The sequence below is a fragment of the Populus trichocarpa genome, chromosome 12 (assembly GCF_000002775.5).
Source record: "Populus trichocarpa isolate Nisqually-1 chromosome 12, P.trichocarpa_v4.1, whole genome shotgun sequence".
NCBI classification, from domain to species: domain Eukaryota; kingdom Viridiplantae; phylum Streptophyta; class Magnoliopsida; order Malpighiales; family Salicaceae; genus Populus; species Populus trichocarpa.
Window position 1 is genome coordinate 4,767,656 of NC_037296.2, and position 27,855 is coordinate 4,795,510.

General features: G+C 30.7%; 3 protein-coding genes across 3 annotated transcripts; 1 reads left to right on the forward strand and 2 right to left on the reverse strand.

Moving 5' to 3' along the window:
• Positions 1-6,613: 6,613 nt before the first annotated feature.
• On the reverse strand, positions 6,614-8,590 carry LOC112323589 (probable glutathione S-transferase). Its single transcript, XM_024582313.2, has 2 exons — positions 7,498-8,590; positions 6,614-7,221 (listed from the first exon to the last, which is right to left on the reverse strand). Exons 1-2 carry the CDS (start codon positions 7,804-7,806, stop codon positions 6,853-6,855), a joined length of 678 nt encoding a protein of 225 aa, XP_024438081.1. The 5' UTR covers positions 7,807-8,590; the 3' UTR covers positions 6,614-6,852.
• A 6,304-nt stretch (positions 8,591-14,894) lies between these two features.
• On the forward strand, positions 14,895-22,971 carry LOC112323674 (cyclin-dependent kinase D-3). Its single transcript, XM_024582851.2, has 7 exons — positions 14,895-15,227; positions 15,597-15,895; positions 15,981-16,089; positions 16,541-16,666; positions 18,562-18,797; positions 18,872-19,189; positions 22,264-22,971. Exons 1-7 carry the CDS (start codon positions 15,123-15,125, stop codon positions 22,319-22,321), a joined length of 1,251 nt encoding a protein of 416 aa, XP_024438619.1. The 5' UTR covers positions 14,895-15,122; the 3' UTR covers positions 22,322-22,971.
• A 1,926-nt stretch (positions 22,972-24,897) lies between these two features.
• On the reverse strand, positions 24,898-27,629 carry LOC112323480 (AP-1 complex subunit sigma-1). The gene is made up of 7 exons (XM_024581791.2): positions 27,378-27,629; positions 26,186-26,272; positions 25,864-25,955; positions 25,647-25,755; positions 25,494-25,529; positions 25,187-25,273; positions 24,898-25,103 (listed from the first exon to the last, which is right to left on the reverse strand). The coding sequence occupies exons 1-7, from the start codon at positions 27,378-27,380 to the stop codon at positions 25,032-25,034; spliced, it is 486 nt and encodes a 161-aa protein (XP_024437559.1). The 5' UTR covers positions 27,381-27,629; the 3' UTR covers positions 24,898-25,031.
• Positions 27,630-27,855: the final 226 nt, after the last annotated feature.

The following is a 27,855-nucleotide window of genomic DNA, read 5'->3' on the forward strand; positions in this document are numbered from 1 at the left end:
AGAAAGTGTTTAACGGTATTATGTCTATGATGTATATATCTATACTTACTATTATACATACTACTTTGTGCCTTTTTAATTGTTAACTGACTATCACAATGAACACAAATAGTTGACACTGGTTTTGGTTAACATTGAATATCCTCTAAGAAATTTAAAATCCATTTGGCTTCCTCTCTAACTTTATCAAGAGCAATAAAATCTAATTCCATCATGGATCTAGTGATACATGTTTGTTTGATGGATTTCCATAACACAACTACCCCACCAAATGTGAAGACATATTCACTTGTGGATTTTGAATCTTTAGTGTCGGATATCCAATTAGTATCATTATATCTTTCTAGTATCTATGGGTAACTAGTATAGTATAGCCCATAGTTCAAGGTGTATCTCAAATATTTGAGTACCATTTTTATTACCTTTCAATAATTCATTCTTGGATTACTTATAAATTTACTCAGTTTATTAATCATGAAAGCAATATCAGGCCTTATACAGTTGATAGCGTACAATAGGCTTCTAATTATTTAATAATATCCCAATTGGTTTATTCCATTACCTCTATTATTGGACAGATGTATACTTATATCAATCAATGTTTTAACAAAGCTATTATCACCTTTCAAACGTTTTTCATGGATTTTCTCAACATAATGAGATTGAGATAATATCAATCCATCATATGTCTTAGAAATTTGTATTCATGTGACATCTACAATACTCAAGTCTTTCATGTCAAACTTGTTAGTTAACATTTTCTTAATAGACTTGATCATGTGATCATTGCTATCCAGAATTAGAATATCATCCAGATAGAGACATGCAATGACATAAAATTTATCTATGTTTTTCACATAAATACATTTATTAATTTTGTTGGTTTTGTACTTACTTGAAAACATAACCTTGTCAAATTTTTCATGACATTGTTTAGGTGTTTGTTTCAAACCATATAATAATTTAACAAACTTACAAGTTTTTTTTTTGTCCATTGACAACAAACCCTCGAGTTGATCCATATAAACCTTCACGTCAAGTTCACCATTTAAGAAGGTTATTTTTATATTTATTTGATATACTTCAAGCTTATTAATAGTTGTAATGGATATTAACTTTTATATGGAAGCTATTCTTGACATAAATGAATATGTGTCAAAATATTCCACATCTTCTTGTTTTCTAAAACCTTTAACAACAAATCTAGCTTTATATTTATCAATAGTGCCATCATTTTTTATTTCTTTTGAAGATCCACTTATGGCCGTTTGGTTTTTCGAGAGGAAGATCCACTAGTTTTCATATATGATTATTCATAACAGATTCAATTTTACTATTGATTGCATCCTTTCAATAGGAAGCTTCCGGACAAGATATTGCTTCAAAATAGGTTCGGGGTTCATTTTCTAACAAATATGTTAAAAAATTAGGACCAAGTATTTCGGTCATTTTTGTTCTTTACTCCTTTTAAGCTCAACTGCATCATTTTTTGATTGATGATGATCACTTGAGTTAGCCTTAATCGTTCTCTTAAGTGAATGATTTTCTCGTTATTTCTTCCATGAAAACACATCTTTAAAGTATGCAACTTTCCTTTATTCTATAATAGTATTAGGATGATTATCCTCAATACTTGATTTGTGTATAAGAAATTGATATGCACTATATATATATATATATTCAATAAATACAAAATCTATAGTTTTAGGTCTTAGCTTGATCTTCTTAGTATCAAATATTGTTACCCTCGTAAGATATCCCACACTTTGAGGTATTTATATGAATATCTTCTACCTCTTCACAATTCATATGGTGTTTTTTCGAACTTTTTATGGGGTAATTTGTTAAGTATGTAATTAGCAATTAAGAATAACTTCTCATATAAGTTCTGAGGTGCTCCCGAACATATCAATATAACATATCATTTCTTTTAATGTTCGGTTCTCACATTCCATAATGTCATTTTATTATAGTGAATAAGGAGTAGTAGTTTGATAGATAAGACCATGTTGAGAACATAATTTACCTATTGATGCTTCATATTCACGACCTTTATCATTTCTTATTACCTATATCTTCATGTTAAGTTAATTTTCAACTTCATTCTTGTAATGTTTAAACACTTCAAGAGCTTTATCTTTGCTCTTAAGAAAATAGTTATAACAATACCTTATCCAGTCATCTATAAAAGTAATATAATATTTTTTTCCACTCTTGTTTGCAAAAATTTTAAATCACCAATATCTGAGTGAATTAAGTTTAAAGGTTCACTACTTCTTAAATTATTTAAAATGAAGATTTTTTTAATTTTGATTCTTCATAAATTTCACACTTATGATTTTTTTCAAAAATAATTATTAGTAATAATTCATTGTTTATTAATCTTTACATATAATTACATAACTTGTCATACCACACATCACAATACTCAAGCAAATAAGAAGAAGAGAAAATCTTATTATTATTCTCATCAATGGATACAATATTCATTACATTTTAAAGAGACCATCATAATTATACCCTTTTTCTACAAACATACAAATCTTAGTGAGTATAAATTTATCTCTCAAAAACCTTATCAAAACCATTTTCGCTCAATAATAAGTCAGACACTATGTTCTTTCTAATATCAATAACATAACTACATCGTTGACAGTAAAAAGCTTTTCAAATGTCATTTTTAGTATAACTTTTCTGTCACCTCGTACCTTGGAGGTTGATGAGTTTCTCATGTATAGGTTTTATTCATCCAATTCTTTGTAAATGGAAAACATCCATTTGGTGCATACAAGTCTTATAGCACAATATCAACCATCATTGCTCAAGATTGTTGTTCAAGTTGACTTTGAAAATAATACAAGACAAGTTTATTTCTGAAATTTCATTAGAGAGTGATCAACCATGGTGATGTTGTTTGAGAAATCCTTTTTCTTAGGGTTTCTAAGTTACCCTTATTTATACAATCTTTAGCTAGAAGCCTAGTCTTGTTGTATATAAAGGCACTTGCCATTGAACTTCTTGGAAATTCTTTTCTATTTCACAACAAGCTTTTTCTTTTGATTTTTGTTATCGAACTTTACCACTTATTCCATAACATTTGATTTTGGGGTACTAGAAGAGATGGCTCTTCTTTTGGACAATTTATTGTCCTTTTTTTATCCTTAACCTGAAAATGAGGTCTTCAATTTTCATCTCTTTGTGCTTATTTTAAGATAATTCTTGAATTCCAAGATGATAACAATTTTTCAATGATTACAACCACTTGAAATGACTTACTTAGATATATACCTTCAACATATATATCATACAATATGAGTTAAAACTCTTGAACTTGACTCATTATGGTCTTTGAATCAATCATATTGAAATATAGAAATTTATCGACTATGAATTGTTTTCATACTAGTATCTTCATCTTTGAACTGTTTGTCTAAAGCTTCACATAATGATTTTCATTCTTAATTGAACTATTACACATTATACAGTATATTATCCAACTCATTCAAGATGTAGTTCTTGCACATAAAATCAATATAATTCCATGCATCCACAGTTACCATAATAGTAGAGTCAGATTTATTTTGTGATGATTTTGGCCCTTCCTTAGTTAAGAACTTTATCAAGTTTAAGGTGGTAAGATAGAACAACATCTTGTTCTTCCACCACTTAAAGTTCAATCCAATGAACTTTTCAGTCACCATGTATCACAGAAGATGATGGTCGAATCTTTACTACTAAAGCAGCACTTGTCAAAGCAACATTGGTTGTCACAACTAAATTTTAAGTAAAATTAGTAGAAAACAGATATAATCTATTAAAAGAATAGCCAATAATATTTATAAATATATATTTTTGCTTCACAATAAGCAAGTAATAAAAAAAAACTTGTAATAAAGCAACTTAATAAATAAAAATATTTAAACTTTGAAAGATAAAATTAATTGTCATTCCTTTTCTTGGATTACTAAGTTAAGCCCTATTTTGTTCACTGTGATTTGTTCAATTATCATTATTTCACATGTGAAGTGTATTGTATACAAAAATAGTATCATGTGAATAATACTTTCACTAAGTAAATTCTCAGAAAAGAATGAAAGGGTCATAAATGGTCTCGTTTAAAACTCAATCTTTTTATATAGAACTTTTTAGACTATATCTATTCACCGCACTAACTTTCTATATATAAAAACAACAATGTATATGAGAACAATAACCAACTAGATAATTGTTGAAGTATGAAAAATAAGTTTAGAACATAAACTATAAGTTAAAAATAAAGATATATAGCCACCTTCTAAAATTAAGCAAAAGAAAAGGGGAGGGGGGATGATAACAAATCAAAAGGTTATAGATTAAAGCATATATAATTAAAATTAAATCTATATGTGAGAATATAGAAAATTAAAGAAAGTTAAATTATAACTTAAATTTTAAAGATGCTAAAAACATCTTTTATGATTAATCAATATTATTATTATTATTATTCTCAAGATAAACCAAATAAAGTCTAATATAAAATCTAAAGCCTTAAGATTGTTTTTAAAAGTTGTTGTATTATATTAGACCATTGAGCAAGGATGTTTAGTTTATCATAACAAAAGCATATAAAACATAAAACATTGTTCAAGGTAAGCCTATAGTGCATACAATTTTAAATCTATAAACATGCAAAATAAGATTAAAGACAAACATGCTTTCAACATAAATATATAAAAAAATATTAACATGCATACTAAGCATATATTCAAAATTTCAATATATATAAGATCAAAATAATAGTAATAAAAATAACAATGTTTAAATTAAAACAAAAAAAATAATACCTACTTGTTGAACCTGAAACGGATTCGTGAACAACTGAAGCTTCTGCTTCCTCCCCGATGGTCCGGGCATTAACTCGCGTCACTTTAAAGGAATGAAACTTATGTTGTTGTCAATGATGAGTTATTTTTTCTTAAGGTTGTATTGCTCCTTACTTATGCAACTAGGATGTTTGCAATATGTCTCTCAAGATTATAACAACACCATTTTAGTTTAGATGCACTTTTAAATAAGGTTTTTAAACCAAAATAAAAAAATTCAAATATCTTTCAACAAAATATGAACCTAACTCTAGATTTGGAAGAAAAAATCAAAGCATAAAAGAGAATGAATATTTAAAAAACGAGTTAAGAAAGTGTGAAAAATATAAAAAATTCAAGTTAGAAACTCTTCCTTCACTACTCCCCCTCTTTTATAGTGGATCTTGGAAGTTAAAAAGTTAAATAATTAATAAGAGTTAATTACCACCATTATTATCATTTGATTAGCCACTATAAATAAAGAATTAAATATAGAAAAATCAAGGGTTCTTCAAAATTTATTACTCATTTACCTATAATTTTTTTAAATCATATTAATTAAATAAATTTTCAATAAATTCAGCTATCATGCCTTCGGTTAGTTTTAGTATAAGACTTTCTTTAAATCAAGATGCAAACATTTTGTTCAAAGATTTGATAGCTAAACGACAAATACATATTAGACAACCAAATGAAAGAGAAAATAAATGGAAACAATAACTCAATATATAAAGCTTTAGGGCTATATGGTTATCCAGAAAATTAGATTCAAGATCAACCAATGATTTCTACATTGGTTATCTAGAAAAATCTAATGGGTATTGATTTTATTATCCCGATCATAGCATAAAAATTGTTAAAACTAAAAATGCTAGGTTTAATGAGAATGATGAAGTTAGTGGGAGTGAAATATCATGCAACGTAGAAATTCAAGAAGTTAGGGTACAAGTATTCTGAGGTTGTTATTTCTAGAATTGTTGAATAGTTTAGCAACTATCAAGAATAGCAAATGAATGATTATATACCCCCGTAATAAAGATATTATTAATGAACCTATAATAGATTAACCATAAAAGGTAGCATTAAAAAGGTTTCAAAGGCAAACAAAGTCTACTATTTTGAATGATTATATGGTATATTTATAAGAGTTTGAATTTGACTTCGGAATTGATGATGATCCAATTTCATTTTCACATGTCATTAATAGTAGTAATTCTAATAAATGGGTAGTTATCATAAAAGATGAGTTAAAATTTATGAAAAAAATAAAGTTTGAGAACTTATTAAAATATATAAAGGTTTCAAAAGAGTAGGATGCAGATAGGTTTTTAAAACCAAATGAGACTTGAGTTGCAATATTAAACGATAAAGGTCAGACTTGTTGTCAATAATTTCACTTAAAAAGATGGCACTAATTACAAAGAGATCTTTTTCCCTAGTCTCTAGAAAAGATTTATATAGAATTATCATGACTATAATAGCTTATTATGATTTTGAATTACATCAAATGAACATGGAAACTGCCTTTCTTTCTATATAAGAATTTATGAAACAAATTCAATGATGCTTGTATGCCCTCTGTTCATAGTTCATAGTTGTGATGTAGCTAGACCAAGGTTTTAAAACACCATGTTATACCCTGGAAAATGCACTGCAAAATGCTGGACAACCCAGATATATGTCAAATAACTGCAGAATTGTGACCCATTGTGCATTAGTTTTTTCCACTGCAAATTCAGCTATCATGGCTTCGGTTAGCTTTAGTATAAGACTTTCTCTAAATCAAGATGTCAACATTTTATTCAAAGATTTGACAGCTGAACGGAAAACACATATTATACAACCAAATGAAAGAGAGAAAATGGAAACAACTCAATATATAAAGCTTTGTGGCGCTATGGTAATGGAAAACAAAGCTTGTTTTCCAGGAAAATTCTCCATGAAGGCTGGAAAATATGATTTCAACTTCAAATAAATAAAGTTCTAATTGGTAACTAGAAAATGCATAGTTTTACTGCTTGGCTGCTGCCATGGAACGATTATAGCTCAAACTGAAGTTGAAGTAGTTGACGAGCGCATCTCTAGGTGGAAAGCATTCTTTGATGAGAGGGATTTCAATGAAGTTTTGAGTCCATTCATGAAGAGATGGGAACTTTTGAGCATCCATCAGTTTCATCCCTCCAGCTTCTTCCATAACATTCAGCCAGAGAGGAATCCAGCCCATTACTAGATCCAAATAGCCTATGTTGTCATCCCCACTGAAAAATTTCTTCCCTTGAATCTGCTTCTCAAGAAATGTAAATGATTCTAGTGCAGACTCTATGGCCTTCTCCTTTTCTTCTCCCTCTTTCCAGAAAGCCGCAAATGCACCCATCAAACACTGTCCCATGACACAGAAAAGGAGGAGATCAAACCATGTTCTAAACGCTTCTCCAAAATAAAGACAGAAGCATGTCAAGCTAAAATACACTGGAATGAAATTTCCAGTCATGATTTACAATTACATGTTATGTCCAATTGATCCTGAAAACATTTTCACAAAAGGGAAGAAAATATAGGAACTACAAGAATAAAAATATAAATTCATGCCAAATGCAATCAATATAGGAAACAAAATACTAGAGAATAAAAGATTTAAATTCGTGCCACTAAGTACCTTCTCTTCAGCAAATTTAGCCCAGAAACGAGCCATGGCTCTCTCATATGGATCTTCAGGAAGCAAAGGATAATCTTTCCATGTCTCATCTATGTATTCAAGGATGACAAGTGACTCAGCAATTGGTTTGTCATCATGGACAAGCACAGGGACCTTCTTGTGAACAGGGTTGTGCTTAAGAAGCAGGGGACTCTTGTTCCATATATCTTCTTGTAAGTACTCATATTCCACTCCTTTAAGCTTCAAAGCCCATTCAACCCTTGCGCAGAATAGGCTCTTAGAAGATCCAATCACTTTCACTTCTCCCATGGTATTTTGCAAAGCTTGAACTCAACTCAATATCTGAAGGATAGTTGTTGCAGCATAAGCAGCTAGTGTTTAAGGTTAGATTTTCTCTCTTCTTTTATATAGAAAATAGAAGGATCCCATCTTCGTTGGAAGAATATAATAATAATAATAATAATAATTGCAGCAGCAGCAGCCGCCGGGGATAAGCTCGTCTCAGAGAAGCTACGTGTTTTTGACTTGTAAAAGCATAGGTTGAAATAAAGATGGCAAATGCAGATTGGAGGAACATCTGGAGGATATATTATATGCTAATGGTAGGAAAGTTTTTATAGGAAAATGGAGTTGATAATATCCTCAACTTCTCTGTTAATATCCTCAACAGAGAAAGGAACGATATGGACATCTGGAGCAATATACAAGATTGGATCTTAAGGCATTCTATTCTTTCAAGATCCTTTCATGGTGTTTCCTAGACTTTTCTCAGGTATTGCTGATTTGAGGAAGAAATTGTCAAAACAGTAGTTTTTTACTGTCACCTGTTAACTTTTAGATCAGTCACTAAACTAATCCTTGATTAACCTTTTTGTTCATCCAAATTTAAAGATATTAATGGAAAAAAAAGAAAAAAAAAACAAGATGTAGTCAAAAGACATAGAAGCTTTACTTCTTCTCGTTCCTCCAAATAGTTGCAGCATACTTCTTGTTGGAACGCCAGTAGATCACAATTATATTGAAGTAATTGGCTAGCGCATCTCTTGGTGGAAGACATTCTTTGATGAGTAGGATTTCATTAAATTTCTGAGCCCATTCAAGAAGAGAAGGAAACTTCTCAGCTTCAACCAGTATTTTCATTTTCTTTTTATTATAATGTTTTGTTCTTATGACTCGAGAGTTGTGTGCTCAGCAGCTACATGAAGTTGACTTGAATTTTTTTTTTTTTTTTTTTTGCATATTTTTAAATTAAATATTTTTTTTAGTTTTTTCCTCTATTTTTTTATTGATTGGTATATTAATTAAAAATATATTTTAAATATTATTTTATTAAATTTCATTTAATTTTTACTTTTATCATATAAAATTATTAAAATCTTTTCGAATTATCAATAAATATTTTTGTTTTTTTTTTTTTTGCAGGTTATCATGATTGATTTTTTTTTAATTTAGTTGATTTATTTTTGTTATTATATGATTTAATAAAATAAGATTATTAAATTCAATCAAATCTATAACTTGAATCATAAATTTTTCTTACTTATAAAAAAACATATTAATAGTTTCTAATTATTATTTTTTATGTTAAAAGATATTTTAATCTAGTTATATGAACATGTATGGCTCGTAGCAACATCTATGATAGGATTAAGGTTGTGTTTGTTTTTTACCAGTTTTTGTGTTTGTGGTGAAACAAACGCAGCAAGGTGTTTGGTAACAAACCAAACTGTGTTTTGTACTGCGGGGCTCACTAAAAAAATGAGTTTGAAACGCAGTTTTTGTGAAAGCAGTTTTTACATGTTTTTTTAACTGAGTTTTGTAAAACCCTGTTTGTTTTTGCGTTTCAAAAGTACTTTTGAAAAAATTTAAAAATTTTGTATTTTTTTCTTTGCTTCAAATTGATATATTTTTTGTGTTTTTTCAAATCATTTTGATGCGCTGGTATCAAAAATAATTTTTAAAAAATAAAAAAATATTTTTTTTCTTTGCTTCAAATTGATATATTTTTTGTGTTTTCAAATCATTTTGATGCGCTGATATCAAAAATAATTTTTAAAAAATAAAAAATATATATTATTTTGATGCATCTCCAAGTAAAAAACACTTTGAAATGCAACCGCAACCATATTTTCACCAAATATTTTATATATATTTTTTGCTACACAAACTTCAACCATAATTTTTACCAAATACGTATTTAAATCTAACTAATCACAGCTAATCATATTTTTTTTTAATTTACTTTTTTAAAACCTCAATCACAAAATCCACCCAAAAATACAAACTCTTATACTATAAGGATCTACCGGGTTTAGCTTAAACTTCAAATTACAATTATGACATGGCAAATTACAATTATGACATGGTTGGACAAGGCATTCATCTAATGAGTTAATTAATTTCAAGATATTAGTTGACTGCGACAAATTAATGTTATGCAAATAGTGTATTTCGTATGAATCGTTTCTTGAAAGTCAAATAAAAAATAGCTATTTTTGGAGAATTTATACTTTTGGTGCAAGCAGATTATTTGAAGAATATATAAATTTCAATAAAAAATAAAAATAAAAAAAGCTATAGAGAAGTTTTTACTAACATCAAACCATAGGTACCATAAGATATTTTTCTAATTTTTTAAGCCATAAATTTCCTTTGTTTAACTTGTTTTATTTTTCATTTTTGTTAAATATTTATAATTTCTAAATTTAAAGCAACCACTTAGAAGTTGACAATGATGATGATATAAAATTATTATAATTGTGTCGGTGTTGGTTTGAGATGAAACGTAGATGATAGGACAATGGTCATAATATAATAATAATAATAATAATATCGCTAACATGGAGAGTGGTAGCAGTGATGGAAGAAAAAAGTGGAGATGGTTGAAGAGTATAATAGTAATAATTTGTTTTTTAAAATGTTATTGCCACCATATTTTTAAAACCCGCAAGATCCATCACTGTTTGTATCGATTCTGGATCCGGTTAATCTAGGACTAGAACCGAGCCGAGTTGAAAAAAACATGAGAAGAAAAAATCTGGTGTGATCCGGCGACCCAGTTGACCCGATCAAAAACTCAGTTGCAACTCGTTGATTTTTGTTTTTTTTTGTACTAAAACGACTTCGTTTTAATTTTAAAAAAAAACATTAATCCGGGCAACCCGGTGACCCGATCAAAATCCGGTGATCCGGTCAAAACTCGGTATCCGGGCCTTAGATCGGACCAATCACCTGACCGGGTCTAAAAACTATAATTGCCACCCTCAATTGTAATGACGATAATAGTGGTTAAGATGGTTACAGTGAAAAAATAGTTAATATATAATAAATAGAAATACTAGATTGTTCTTTTTTTATTCTTGTCTTCTCATAAAATTCATGTGAGGAAATCTATGGAACTCTTTCTATAATTGTTGAGGAAAAAATCTATGTTTAATTTTATTTTTAATTGTTATTTTTTATTTTTTTTTATTTCATTTTATTTTTTTCAATCAAATACCTCTAAAATCCTAATAAAATTTCATGGGGCATTAGACTCTAAAGTAATGTTTAATTACTATCCAATATAAAAAAGATAAAAACATCGAAAATAAAAATATGTTTGGTTGAAAAGATAAAGATATAATATAAAAATAATTTTTTTCTTAGCATAATTTTAGAGAGAATTTTTATATTTTTAAAACAAGACGTACAAAGGGGATATATTTTTAAATTCAATATATTTTATTTTTTATCTCTAAAATATTTGTGTAAAAAACTCTTAATTCAAAACTTGTTCAACTAAGACATATGAAGATAAAAATGATTATTATCATTATTTTAAAACCTGAACTGGGAGTTGACTTGAGACAATGCCCCGATCACAAATTAAGAGTGTTAACCCTAAATTGTTTTTAAAAAAATCATCAAAACAATGTTGTTTTGACTAAAGTTTTTTTTTCAAAAGAAGTCAATGAGTTTTTTACTCAAGTTTTGATCAAGTTTTATTTCCGGTTGACCGGGTTATGGGTTGACCTGGATTTTTGACTGAGTCAAGCAAGGTCACTCCTTCCTCTATTTTTTTCTTAAATTCAAACCAATCAATGCCCCAAGTTGTTGATAGGGTTATTATACTTTTATTACTTTCAACTCTCAATGTAAATTAAAGAAAAAAAGTAATGTCTAATTATTTTTTAAAATATATAAGTTTGTCGATAATAAATATTAAAGGTAAAATATAATTTTTTATATTTTATTGTATTTTATCCATCATCAACCAAACATGATACAAAAATACTTACTCTGTCTTGTACACCACTGCCAAAAATAATTTTATCTTAATCTCTTGTTCTATCTTATCCCATCTGTCTTTATTGTTTTCGTCTCTTTTGTTTTAAGACACTAAACAAATGCTACCCAAGTAAACACCACATTATAAAGAAGATAGATTAAAAAGTTCTTTTATTGCTTATTTTACTATTTACCCAGAAAATATTGCAGGGTAAACTATTATAATGCAACTATTTCTATCTCTTATTTTTTTGTCCTTGAAAGATTATATTGTTAAAGTCATTGAAAGTTTTTTCTTTTTAATTTTATCCTCCTATAGGCATGGTTTTAAATTTTACAATTTGTTTTAAATTTCATGATATGGCATATTCGTGGTGTTGTGAAACATCTTGAGATTATATTAAAGGTGAATATTATAAAATAAAATTTTAGTTTATAACTTCAAAAAAATCAAAACAACAAGGAAGAAAGTTAACACCACAAAAAAAACCTTTTTTTTTGGAGTAAAAAGCTTCAATTTAGTCCCTATTTTTTTTTTAAATCTGATCCATATTGTTTTAGAATTGTTTGTTTTAGATCTAAACTTTATTTTTATAATGTTTCAGTTCCCGAGTTTTAAGAGGGAAATAGAACATCACTGGAAAAAAGAGAGGAGAGAGAAATGGTTTGATTGATCACATTCCAATCATAAAAAGTTGATTTTAGTGCCAACATGTTTGTCTTGGAGATGAGAGCTCAATGTAGGTGGTTTTTCTCTTTCAACATGCTAGAGAAAATATTTTTGGAACTATAGAGTTATTATCAACAAGCTTGGATTTTGAGTTTTTATAGTGACTAGAGGATATATTAAGGTTGGAAATGAATTTGTTAAGGTTTCTTAAAAGTTTTAGAAGATGTTTTTATACAAAAATAAGTTCAAAATTAGGTTTTTAGAGTTTTAAAACTAAAACCTGAATTTGAACTAGAAGGTGACACTTCTTATACTCAAGCAAGAGATGCTTGTCTGATATATTAAAAAAATTAGGCATATGACATGTCATTATCTCATTGGAAAAAAAAAACAAAAAAGAAAACCAGGTGCAATGTCTTACCCTTCCAAGCCCATGTGCGTATGGTTTTTTTTATAAGGACAGACTTAGTCACAACTAATCTTTTTTTAAATATTTCCTAACAATTTTTCCTTTTTAACTTTGTTAATAAAATTATTTGATGAAATAATTTGATGAAATGCATGGAATAATTATAGATGAAAATTTTATTATTTTGGGGTTACAATGGCTTTTTAGTATTTAAAATGAATATAATAATAAATTTATAAATAATTAGTTATTTTTTGTTGATTTAATTTTCAGAGGATGTTAGTTATTAGTGAGTGTACGGAGTTCATAATATAAAGTGAAATTTCTGAAATTATGAGAAAGTAAAAACCCAAGCAAATCTTAAAATTTGTTTTTAATAGTTATCCCTTTTTACTATTTATATAATTAAATAAAAAAAATATATTAAAAAAATATCTACTTAAAGCATTACAAGTCCTCACCAATATGTATGAACAAGATTTGAGCCCATGCTATGTTGTTGGTCCATATTATGTTGTCAATCTGTATTTTATTTTTGTTAAAAAATATGTTTAAGTTATGCAAGCATGTTTTAAAAAAATAAGTAAAATTAATTAGTCAAGTTATAGCCTTGTTGAGTTTAATAAGTTAATTTTATTTTAACCATACAATAAAAAAAAAAAAGTGATAATAGTAAACTGATAAAAAAACCAATCATAATAACTTGGAAAAAAAAATGGAAGTATGAAATTAAATAAAAACAAAAAAAAATTGGCTCAATTCAACCTGAAAATAACGTTATAGACATGTAACCTAAATAATAAGGAGCAAGTCGACCTAGATTAATCTGCATAACCCATGGCCCATGCCATGGCATTGAGATAATCTGATAGAAAAGAAATTGAAGAAAATCACAAAGATAATGTTTTTTTAAAAAATAATGTCAAACAATGAAATCAGAAAGAAAAAAAAAGATGTCGACATGAGTTAACTTTTTAAACTCGTGACTCGAGTCATTAGACCGAAAGCACCATGCATAAAAAAAACCGCGAAACACAATCCTCAATAAATCAAATATTGAATGATGAAATTTGTAAAAAAAAAATCAATTATACAAAAGGATAAAAAAAAACAGCATTTAGAAGAAAACAAGCTTTAACAAAAGAACAAAAAGAAAACCAAAAGAATGAGGAGGATATTGAAAAAAATAATATATCATAAACTTAGATTGAGGGATGAAATTGAAATTAATAAAAATTACACAGAAGGATGAAGAAAAAAAATGAGAAATCAATAGAATGAGAACGAATGTGGAAAAAACAATACATGTCAAATTGAAATTGAATGATAAATTAAAAAAAATCAAAACTTTCCTAAAAAAAAATTAAAAACAAAAAAAATCAAGACCAAATTTTAAAGCTAAAAATATTGAGAGGAAGCTTTGAAAATTTAAAGGGGCAAGAAAAAAATAAAGAGCTTCCAGCGCTAAACTAGAGGTCTATTCAGGACATGCGTCGTCTAAACACAAAGAGGTCGACAAAAGGATTTATATGCCATCTTGGAAGCTGCTGTTTTACCATTACTCAATGCTACATTTGCTATTCAAATACTGTAATAATCCTTCACGTGCTAGTGCTAATACATGCAACACACCTATTTGCCTTTTTTTTTTTAATATTTATTAAATACTAAAGTATAAATATGCCCTGCTCCTAACTAACATTAACAAAAAAATCAAGGTTAGACTAACAAATTATCATTCACCAAATATATTTTTATGATATAAGATTGTATTTTAAAATATTTTTTATTTAGAAATATATTAAAATAATATTTTTTAAAATTTATTTATAATATTAATATATCAAAATAATCCAAAAAACTAAAAAATATTAATTAACAAAATAAGAAAATAATATATTTTTTTAAAATTTATTTTTAATACAGTAAATCAAAACAATTTAAAAACTTAAAAAACAAATTAAAAAAACAACAATTTAACCAAAACTCCATTGAGTTTCCAACTACGGATTTTTTTATTTAAAAAGACACTCTGTTAAACGTTGCCTTTCTATATTCCTTTTTCTGGCGCTCCCCGTCTAGCATCCTACGCGTTGTAAACTTAACTAATCACTAGTGAACTAAAAACAAAAAGGAGCAAATCCCTCTATTCTTGTCTGAAATTCAATTTTTTTCTCGGGAAATCCGAAATTCTAAACCCTAACCCTAAATTAATAACGGAACAGAGATTGTATAAAATTGAACGAAAATAGAGAGATATAAAATAAATCGAGGAGAATGTCAGAGAATGATGTCGAGAAGAAAGTAGCGGATAGATATCTAAAGCGAGAGATTCTTGGTGAAGGTACTTATGGTGTTGTCTACAAAGCTATTGATACTAAGGTAATCAATTTTTCGCACTCTCTTTCTATCCTTTTATTTTCACTTGATTTTTTTCCCTAGAACTGGAAATTCTCAATTTTTAGGTTCTGTTTTGTTTATTTAAGAGAAAAAAAAATGAAGAAATTTTGAACAGTTTTGGGTATGTTTTGTTTGATTTTTGAGAAATTAAGGGAACAAAAAGAAAGAAATTGAAGAAAGAAAGCTACTTTTAACTTTGGTTTTCTGGGAGTTAATTTAGTTAGGAAAAATATCAATTTGGTTTTGCTTAATTTGATCAGATTTTAAGTGGGTATTTGTAGGGTAACTGTTTGAAGAGATTATAGTGTTTTTTTTTTTTTTTGGTTAATTCATATTGTTGGGATGTTGCAGACAGGACAGACGGTTGCAATAAAAAAAATTCGGCTCGGAAAACAAAAGGAAGGAGTAAATTTTACAGCACTTAGAGAGATTAAACTGCTTAAAGAGCTTAAAGACCCGAATATAATTGAGTTGATCGATGCTTTCCCTCACAAAGGGAACTTGCATCTTGTGTTTGAGTTCATGGAGACTGATCTCGAAGCGGTTATTCGTGATCCAAATATATTTCTTTCTCCTGGGGACATAAAATCATACTTTCAGATGACTTTGAAAGGACTTCTGGTTTGCCATAAAAAATGGGTTTTGCATAGGTATTGGATTTTTATTGAGGAGCTGGTTTGTGAGGTTAATTGCTGCTAGATTTGGTTTGAAATGCGTAGTGCTTGTGCTTTGCAGGGATATGAAGCCAAATAACTTGTTGATAGGATCTAATGGACAGCTCAAACTTGCAGATTTTGGTTTAGCGCGTATTTTTGGAAGCCCGGGTCGCAAATTCACGCACCAAGTAAGTGTGCATGTTCAAGCATTTTTTATTCAGAGGATTTGTATAAGTAAGGTCTGATATGATGTTTTGTTTAAGAAATAAGCTTAGCTAGCAGCGGTGGTAGCTGATCATATGACGGTTGACTGGTTTGGAACCAGTTCGAACCTTTGTTTATGTTCCTGTTCCTGTACGTAGTGTATCAGGAGTGATGCTGAGATGATGGATAAATCTTCTTCTGTTTCTTTTTTTTCCCCTTCCCTTCCTAACTTTTGCATTTGGTATTTTGTCATCTTTTCCATTGATTCTAATGCAGAAGCCAGATTATATATAAATATATATATATATATATATATATATGGTTATCTCATATTTGGGCTTTGCTTTGAAGATTTTCCTTACTTTTGTGCTGTATCACAAGTTTTTGATTCTCTTCATAAATCTGAACCTACAAGTTTCGAATACCAATGTATAGGTCTTTGCTCGATGGTATAGAGCACCTGAACTTTTGTTTGGTGCCAAGCAGTATGGTGCTGGTGTTGATGTATGGGCTGCTGGTTGTATACTTGCTGAGCTACTTAACCGCAGACCATTCCTGCAGGTGAGTAGATTTTCATGCTTGATTTATCTTTGTGGTTCTCATACTTGAAAATGCTTCATAGTTTTAGCAATCATATTAGTTATGCAGTTGGCCTATTCTTTTTCCTCTGGAGTTCTATGCGGATTAAAGTGTATTTGTAAACATTGTTTGCAATTGGATCTCTAGTTATGAAATTATTTGCTTGAGTTCTATAAACATGGCTTGCAATTGGATCTGTAGTTTAGTGCGTTGCTATGGTGGCTACCAGCAACCTTTCAGATTAACTTATTACTTTCTCCTTAATTTTGGATTTCACAAATATGATCTAGGTACTGCATTTTTGTGATTGTTTGCAAAATTTGAACTCAATTCAATGCCTTACCTCAATGTTAAGACTGACACTTGAGCCAGAGGTCAAGGGGGTCAATTTTAATAACGATCAAAGAGGACACTTTTTGTGATGAATGTGTTTCTCATGCTTTGAAATCTTTTCTTGAAAATGCTTTAACTGTATAACATACATTTATGCTTTGTTTTTGTGCTATGGCAATGTGAACTTCATTGTTGGTGTCCTGGCATCAAAAGATGTGGAATAGAAATTCTAAGATGTGTGATTAAAAATGGGCCTAAAGTGATATTGGATGACAATGGAATGTTTTATTTTTTATCTTTCATTTCTAACCTTAGTCCATTACATTTGAATTTGTGCACTTCTCCTATGTCAAAACTATATGTGGAAAGCCTAGGTATTCTCGAAGGTTGAATCTGTTATTTTGTTGGTGGTTCTCAATAAGATGAACCTTATCCAATCTTTTACAGGTTTTTGTGCCACACAATGTCCCATATCCTGAAATTTTCATTTTTTCCCCATAACAATGGGCAGAAACAGAGTCATCCTTTTCTTTTTCATTTTCCAGTAGTTTGTGATATGTGGCACTAGGTTTTGTCTATTTGTGGCAAATCTTTGATGACTTTTGGTAGAGTAGAAGATTTATTGCTTGTGGATTTGAGGGACTTTGTGGGGGGAGAGGAATTCCAAGTTCCATGAAGTTGTGGTGTGTTCATAATTGTTTGGTCTTGGTTGGTGTGGGGTTGAAGAATCCTTGTGGATCTTTCAACCTGGAGACTGGTGCACAATAGATCCCCCCCCTCCATCCCTCCATGCACACCATTGTTTTTTGGGCTAGTGGTGGAGCCTGCTTTAGCTGACATTCAATGGAATCATTTAGTCCTATCATCTTCTTTTTTTCTTCCTTTGAGGATACCCTTTTCTCCTCAATTGTAATTTTTTGTTTGGTTCCATCAAGGAATATTATTATTCTTCTATTTAATAAAGGCACGGTGTGCAAGGGACCATTACATTTAAAATATTTTCTTAAACAGTAGTTAACCAGGTACAGGAATCAGAGAATATCCAAATGTTCCAATTTCTTATCTGTGAATTAGACTTGTATGAATTTTCCACTAGCACCCAGTTATTTCTTTGATATTCAATGGACATCAGTGGGAATTCTTATCTTTCCTTGCCCTTGTGAGAGATGTTTACCTTAATTCTTTTATGTATCTTTCCCCACTAAAATCTGCTTAACTGAACAACCTTAACAAGGTATCTCAACTGACAATTTTCTTTTAAAAAATTCAAGGATTGGGCTATTGGGGTTCTGTCTTCAATTGTGAATCAATAAGCATACTCTACGGAGGTGCATTATCGAAAACATGTGGATATCTTTCCTTCCTTTGCTATCCTTTCTAAGAACTTGATGAATGGAATACAAATAGATTTGGATAAAGCTTATTTTATTGTAACAACATCTTGTTAATCATTTTGATGCTTATCAATTGTATGCCCATGGGGTATTTTGCAATCACCACCTGCTTGCAGAAACAGTTTAACTTTAACTTTGAACGTCTGACAGGGGGATAGCGACATTGATCAACTTGGAAAGATCTTTCAGAAGTTGGGGACTCCAACTCCTTCGCAGTGGCCTGATTTGGAATGGCTTCCTGACTTTGTAGAATATTCATCTCAGACTGCACAACCTTGGCGAAAATTGTGTCCTACAGCTAGTGATGATGCTTTAGATCTGTTATCTAAGCTGTTTACATATGACCCAAAAACTAGAATTACAGTGCAGCAAGCATTGGAGCACAGGTTTGCAAAATCTTTCAATTTGAAAAATCTACATTATCATTGGTTTCCTGCTCTCATATTTGTTTCCCTTCTAGGTACTTTACATCTGTACCTCTGCCCACAGATCCGGCTAAGCTTCCGAGACCAGCCCCTAAGAGAGAATCTCACAACCCAAGGACTTCAGATTTACATGAGGGTCCTACTGTCTTGTCACCAAAAAAGAAGGCAAGAAGAGTGATGCCAGATCGTGAAGTGTTTGATGGAAATGCATACCATGTTGATAAGATTGATCAACATGGTGGTGAGATCAGATGGGCAGCTGGGGATAACACAAGCAGGAATGAACAGGTGCCGATGTCGGTTGATTTTTCGATCTTTGGAGCAAAACCAATGAGCAGACCTACAATTAACAGGTAAAACTACTTCTATGAAGTTACTTCAAAATGGGTAAAACATTGTCTATTTCCCTTAAAATATGATAGCAAATAAGGTTGCAGCCCGTTATACTTGAAATTGGAGTTTAGATTCATATTCAAAGTGTCATGAATTTTCATAAGTTCCGTATGTGACCCAGAGATAAGGCTTGTTTTCAAATTAAATGAGCTTAAACTTCAAAATTTAAATAGTAGCCTTTGGGGCCCTTTACATCTTCTTTTTTATTCTCTTTCTCGGGGATTATGGGGGAGGATGAATTGTTGTGTTAAATTGAATTTGACTAGTAGTGTTACACTTACGTTGGGAATGTACAAGACAGGCTCCATGAGGACTAAAAAATGTGACATCAGATTAAAGGAACAAAAGCTAACCTGATGAACTAGGTTGATGGATGAACTTAGGATCATATCTGTCATTCAGATTATTTCATGACAGGAAGTTAGAGAAACCTTTTCTTTTTCCTTTCTAAAGGGCCTTGGGGTTGCTGGGGATGGAAAGGAGGCTGAGGTTTGGCTAGTTCAAGTTTTATAAAGAACAACATTATTATTATAAAAAGTTAACTATATTTTTGGGTCCATATGTTTGGAACTAAATTGAGTTTGTATGAATGAGTTGGAATACTATTTCTGATAGGGAAGCCATGAGAAAAAAACAACAGGTGAGGGCTTTGAATTCTAGAGTCTCAGCCGAATGCCAGTTAATGATTTTTTAGTCTGAGGTTAGGCTGTGTATTAATGAGGCCACATGTTCTGATGACTAGATGTGAGATTGTTGGTTGTATGCTCATTTGTCTGACTTTTTGGTTAAATGTCTCTTTATCTTTTCCTTAAATATCATTATGATATTGTTTATTTTTCTCAGAGAATCATCTTTTCTTAAATATTAGACTACTATTATTAGTTCATGAGAGAGATAAACTTCTCCTTGATATTAACCAACTTTTGAATTAAAATATGTTTAATGAAGGAGATAAATACTCCATAAACTTACTAAAGATTCACAATAACTATTGAAATAAATTAACAACCATCTAAAGTTTGTTTGTTTCTTTAGTTATGTTGGTTGACCGCTATAAATGATATACTAGTTAAAATTAAGACAATAAATGGTATCGTTAAACTCCGTCTCTTGGCTTTCTCTTAGTAATTTTTGTTCACCTTTTTTGAGCTTTAAAATGTAACATTTCTTCAAATTTTTCCAAATCCCGTAGAAGGATTTGGAAAAATTAAAATGCTACCCATTTCCTTTTACCATATTCTCTTCCTGTTTCAAGGGAGTTTCCATTCAAGGGCATTCCATTCAAGTGCATTATGCTAGGGGAGATTAAAAGCTGATGTCACCATTTTGCCAAAACAACTATTGCCATTAACTAGCACCACCACTTCACTTTCTGCCACCATACAACATCAGCAGCAGTGTCACCACATCACTATCACACTACTGGCAGAACCACCCTTGCACTACACTCTTAATATTTCCGGTAGCCTTAACAATTACATGTTTAATATTTTCTTTTTACCATTTTAATCCTGTGCATAAGTGCGCACTCTTTTCATTTGAATTTGCATTCCTCTTTTACCCAAAATGAAAAAAAAATAAAAAAATAAAAATGCAAGCAATCATAGAAAGAAAAACTCTTCTAATATTGCATCCCAATTTTTTGTCCCATATAAAGCCCAACCATAATATCAGTTTTTTATTTTTAATTATATTAAGATTATTATAAAAGAAGCCCTCAAATTGGATCTTTTATTTGTGTTATGATCTCTTACCAAACAAGTTCACTTGCTGAATTTTTATCTGATCATTAAACAATCATAAGTAGGCATGAAGGGCATTCTAGAGAATGGTCATTATATCTATATATCAATGGTTTAATATCAATATCAGATTTAGCTATGACTAATTTGTTAAAGAAATGAAATAATGGTTGTGGGTTATAATGATATCAATTTTTAACTGCATAAAACTAGCTTACTGAAATAAAGAGGTAAATAAAAATACATTAGGTTCTAGTTCCATTTTGTTAATGTTAATTATAAAGTGAATAAGATTTGTATGATCATTAACTTTTACCCACAAAATAAATTGATTGTCTAGGAAATGCCTGGGCTTATGCCTTGAATCTTGCCTTCACCTTTTGACCCATAGGTACAGGTACATATGCACCGGGGACACTCCTTTTGACCCATTAAACTAGTTTTTTTGACGATACGGTAAGGTTTAAGGAAGCTACATCATGTGCATCCAGACATTTAGTTCGCAATGATATTTCAACTTTAACCTCATTGTTCTTAAAATTTTAGAGGTAAAAGTCTCCAGTTGCCGTGTAAGTGACATTCATATGAAAAGAAAGGTAAAGGACATATTGAGAAAAGGAGCATTTTTTAGCCCTGACTTCTATACAAGAGCAAAAGTTTTTGGACACCATGAAAAAGGAATATGGGTTCTTTTCATCAGAGAGATTAAGAATATTGTACTGTTTTGCTGACATATCTCTCTTTCCTCGGTCTGCACTGGCCACTTATTTAAACCTTTCACACTTTTATTCGTGAATCTTATTACACTTGTTGCAGAAATCATATGTTTTTCTTGCAACAAGGTAGTTTGATCTTGCCAATATCTGAATTGTGCTTAATTCTTAAACAAGCAATGCTCTGAGCTTCAATTTACTGATCAATTTCCCAAACTATCATTCCAAATTCTTAATTAACTTTTAAGGCACGGATTGTCTGAAAGCTAATGCCTTGGGGTATTGAACATTGGTTATTTGATTGAATATATATTGTTAATTTTGTGGTTATCCATTTCAAATCGTCTGAGTTTCCAGTTGCAATTTCGATATATGGGTCTTAAATATTGCAGATTTTTTGACTAGTTGAATGTCAGATAATTGCTGCATTTTATGCAATTTAGAAGTTCTTTTTGTAATTATTAGAAGCAAAATTTGGACCTCAACATATCTTCCTCATTAAGTTAGACATGCGAGAATTTGCCATATCTGTTCATGTAGAGGATGTGCTGTAACGACATGTTTTTTCCACATGCGCAGTGCTGACAGATCTCATCTAAAGAGGAAACTGGATCTTGAATTCCAGCATCCCGAATAAGAATATTTACCTTAATCTTACTGGATTTGGAAATTTCTATAGAGGATATATTATTTCTGGTGCTGCATTTATGAGGCATGCTGTGAGTCTCTCAAGCTGGTTGTAATTATATGGCAGTGTGTCGCCTTTCTCATGATGACTTGCCAGACCCTTCAGTTGGCTATTTTCTGCCCAGAGATCAAAAGGAAGCATCTGTACTGCTGATCATTGCTCTTTTTTTTTTTGCCCCACTTGTTTGAAGCTGTGGCCTCAAGTCATAAATAGTTGTCAAACAAAAAAGATAGAAATATGACTTTTTTTCACTTTTTCAGATAATCTACACTGGTCGGAACACATTTTTACTATAGTCTATGCTTGAGAGAAGTTGGACACGGTAATTAATTTTCTATATAAATTGTGTTTATTGTTGAGTGTACTTTGTTTTCTCTCGGTGAGCTGCATAAGAAAAGATTCACAAGCACCTAAGAAATTTCATGTGTATTTTTTTTTCCCAATAATTGTTCAATGGTCACAAGTTATTTCATCTTTGTATTGAGTGCTGGGCCTGTATACCTTTCCCGTTTCAGGTAAGCAGTCATTAGACATTGTTGTACAATTAAGTGCCTGTGATTTGCAGTTTATATGAATTTCTAGCTTCGTGTTCTGGGGAACTGTGTGTTGACCAGTGGATTTTTGGAGGACAAGAAACATGATTGAATGTAATAACTGGCATGTTATTTTAATGCATTGTTGGTTTGGTAGTTTCTAAGTTGTATAGTCTGAATGTTTTTGCATTTAAAAATATTTTAGAAAAAAATTGATTTTTTTTCTTTTAAATTAATATTTTTTTTTAGTGTTTTCATATTAATTTGATATGTTAATGTTAAAAATAATTTTTAAAAAATTAAAAAAAATTAATTTAATGTATTTTTAAATGAAAATCATTTTGAAAAGCGTGAGAATTAATTTTGATATGAAAATTAAATAAAATTAAATAATAAGGAATGAAAATTAAAAAACAAAACAAATTAAGATAAAGATTAAAAATAATTAAAAAAATGATGTTTATATATAATAGATTTCAAAATTCAAGGAGGAAGAAATTGATTTTTTTTAAAATTTTAAATTTTATTTTAAATAAAATAAATAGTAATTAAAAGAATTAGAAAAAGATTTGAAGGGAAAAAATTAAGTGGTTGGTTTGAAAAATTGCAGGGGTTGACATGGAGGGGGGGGGGGGGGGGGGTTTTCATTTAGACGTTCAAATGACACCTTTGAAGATATTATTAGGCTGTTGGAAGATGCCTTGTGCACCGTTTAAATGGGGTGGGTGTCTCTTACCTGTTGACGTTGCACGTATTAATTATTTTTTTAATTATATTTTATTTTTATTAAAATACTAAATCATTCATTTTAACTGGATTATAACAAAAAAATCAAGTTGAAAATAAAAAAAAATCCTTGCACGCCAGCTTAATAATATTTTATTTCAAAAGTAAACCTGTCATTTTACTATACTTCAAAAAAAGAAGAAGAATAAACCTTTCGATGCTAGGTTTTTTGTTTAAAGGATCTATAATTAATTTTACTGTGTTGAAAAGAAATATAAAAAGATCAAATTGTTCCAATCATTTTGATAATGATCAATGGATCAAGTGGAAAAAACCAATTTATCCCAATTATTTTGATAATAACCAATGAATCATATGAAAAATAACATTACTATTACCATCAACAAGGTCTTAGAATTTTATAAAAAATATATAAAAAAACATCATTATATTAATATTCTTGGAAAAGAATTTGCTCTCATGCATGACTTACGTGTAAACATCATCGTAGTTAGTTTTTAGTGTTTATGAATTGTTTTTATATATTGATATTAAAAATAAATTTTTAAAAAATAAAAAATATATTATTTTAATACATTTCTGAACATAAAACACCAGACAATACCAAAATCATAACATAATCACATGTTTATTCTGATGCTCTTATGACTGAAATCTACAATCTTTCAAAATGTTCTCATCCCTTAAACCAACTTCTGTACCTAATTTTGTTAGTTTCAAATTTCTGACAAAAAAAATTAGATAAAAAAAATTCGAATGTGTAATTGTGGCTCAACCTCAAACCCTTGACCCTATATCTTTAACGGTTTGATGACCGAGTCAGTTTTGAAAACCTTGGGTAGATTATGCTATGCGGCTTTGTTTCATTTCTCGATTGGATTGGTCCAAGACTGCATGCTACTTGATATCAATAATGAAATCGATGGATGGATGGCAACGTCTTCCTGCTAGGGAAGTAGACAGCAGCACTACTGCCACTGTCACGACAACAGCAACCGGCCTCAAGGAACCACTGTTAACACATTAACCACTGTATCCATCAGGACCCAACTCAAGTTCAAGCTTCTGAGCACATACAGCATCAAGGTTCAGTTAGAGAATGGCGTGGCGTATGTAGTTTTGTTCACTGTCTTCCGTTAACAATGGAGCAGCTTCCATTTGATTACTTTCTCCTACTGAAACCAAATTGTGGCTGTAACACTCTCGGGACTTTTAGCTAGTCATCTACAGTGGATCAGACCTCAATTGGGAAACATATGAGAACATATAGTTCAGCGTACAATCCTCAAGAAAGCATCCATAACATACATTTCAGATCTCAGGAATAAAATTCAATACAAATGGAACAACACTATTCAAAGCTTAACCAATCTTGTATTCTACTTCGTGGCCTGGGCAATGATATTGCTTATCGAACTGGCCTGCTCTTTTGCAGTCTCTACCAATGAGTCCTGCAGTTCAAATAGGGTAGCGCTCACATATCCTGACAAATCAACAAATGAAAACATTGTACACAGGCCGGGAAGGGCAGTACCTGGGCAGCTATTAGCCTAGCAACTGTTTTCTTGCTGGACTCTTGAAGTTCACCAGCTATCAAAATCTCATCCAATACATAATAGGCCTTCAATGTTTAAAGCAGCAAATAAATAAATAAATAAGCAAAGAAACTTTCATATCTATGCATGCAATGAGACAGGTAAAATATGTCTTATTTGCAAGGGCGTGTTTGGAACAAACCACTTCTTGCATCAACTATCACTTGCAGCATGGTGTAAGCCAAATTTAACTTGCAAATGCTATAAAAACAAAGAATAAGTTGAACTGAAAACAAGCAAGCATACCTTATGGAAGTTGAAGATCAAGTCCAACTCGCAGACCTGGAGGCAAATCAGAATTACTAAACTTGATATATGCAAACAATTGAATGGAAACTAGAACACCACACAAAGGACTTTGCAGCCCTTGCAATAAACCAAAGTCTAAGTTTTACTCACACTGCCAAAGTATCGGTCCAAAATCTCAACAAAATGGTGAATTATTTCGAGGACCTCTAATTCATTGTCGTCCTGATCAGTGCACATGCAGAAGTAAAGGCTAGCATATCTGCATGATAATGCACATTGGAACCAACAAAAATTATGAGCTCTAAGATGGATGATGAACATATTCTGGAGATTCACTGAAAAACACTATATCATATTTTATCTTTACCTTTTATAAACAACTTTCTGTCCTCTCCATTCAACAAAATTACAAAGCTTGGGTCCTCGAGTCAAAATTACTCCACTGAGCTCACGGATTACCTTCTCAAGGCACATTAAAATACACAAATAAGTATCAATGATGTAAGAAAATGCACATTAATTCTAGAGAAGTAGCAATAGATAATGTTCAAGATACAATTGAACAGTGTAAAACAGGTATTACATGGGTCAAAAACTCATCAACAACATAGCAAATCAAAAACATATGCAACATCAAGGTGATGATCTACAACACAACAATCTCAAAGACAAGAAATATTGGCACTAACCTTACTTCTTTCCTTTTGTGTATAAGGTGAATACCATTTTGTCAATCTCACTTTTCCTTGTCGACTAATGAGAAGTACAAATTGAATCTGAAATATGCAGGTAGATAAACATTAAAACCACCACTAACATAGAAACTTTACGCTTTGTATTCAATTCACAATTGCTGAAACAAATTAATTGATTGATCACCAGATCCTGCAGATAAAAGCATTTATTTGGAAAATTTGCGTGAGATTCAATGGTTTATATTCATCTCAAGCTCTACATACATAAAAACTAATGCATACATAAAAACTAATGCAATAGTTACTACATTGTTCACCAGTTCTTCCTGCCCCTTTCACTTCAGAGAACTATTGAAACCAGAAAGTTCCTTCCAATCTAAGTAAGTTTTCATCTATGACATTTATGTTCCGAAACAAAGCATGATAATCTTGCTCTTCGACAATTAATTACAAGTTGAACTTTTTAACATTGTATCTAATCAGTTGTAATTTTCAGTAATTAGTATTACCACTGATCTCGTAATGTACAGAAATGACACATCAAGTGTCACATAGGTCTATTTTCCTGTCCAAGTGGCCTACAAGTTCCAGTAGTTTTGTATGGTAAGTAAAATTGGCATATTACGCCTGCCATTCCAAAATCACATAACAGATCACACTTCATCCAAAGCACCTTACGCATCGCATGCTTATCCAACTACAGCAATTTCATCGAACAAATTCATCACCCTAAAACTACAACCATTAGATTTCTAATACTCTAATTACATAGCATGTTCATCGAAATTCTGAGTTTACAGATAAAACCTCATTTCCCGCCAATTATAAACCAGTACAACCAATTACTCAAACCATTGAAGATCCTCAATAACCAATCATTGTTTCACAACATGACTGCACATTGAAAAGAAACCCTTGATCCCAGATACGCTAAAACCCGAGAAGGGAGGAAAAAATCCCATCAGATGTTACCATCAGATCTAAACTCCCATACATGTTATAAGATGACTATTAAATAATTCAGCACCCTATCCCCATCATAGGTATTGATCCCTTTAACATAACAAATACAGTATCTGAAAATAAATTCCACAACATATAAAGAGGGAAACAAAATGGGAATTCTCTAAGACCAAAATTGAAGCAAAATATTCAAAAGAAGATGGGTTTTCAGTCTAAAAGTTACCATTTTGTTTGTGTTGACCGATTTGGTGAACGACCCCGAATCGATAATCTCCACAAACTGAGAAAAGCAGAGAGGATTGAGCTGGATTCAGCAGATGGGTCTACTTGTAATTAGAGTTGTCGCTCTTTGCTTGCTTGCTTTTACGTTGAAAGTTTCTGATGATCTGGGCGAAGACGGAGAAGGAAAAGGAAGGGAGCTGTGGGTATGTTATCAAACTGGACTGAGCTTAAGAAATTTGTTTCTTAATAGATCTTCTTGGAGCTATAAAGTGCTGTATAGCCCATATCAGTTCAGAAAAGATCCTTTGTTTTTTGGGTCTACATCCATACAGCTTTATGGGCTTGATCGATCGAGCTAATTCATCAATCAATTATTTTTATTAAAAATATATAGTTGTGTTTTTTTAAAATAATTTAATGTTAATTAAATCGATTTGGACGAGATCAATCGAGTTTCACAAAATTAATTCCTTCTCTGA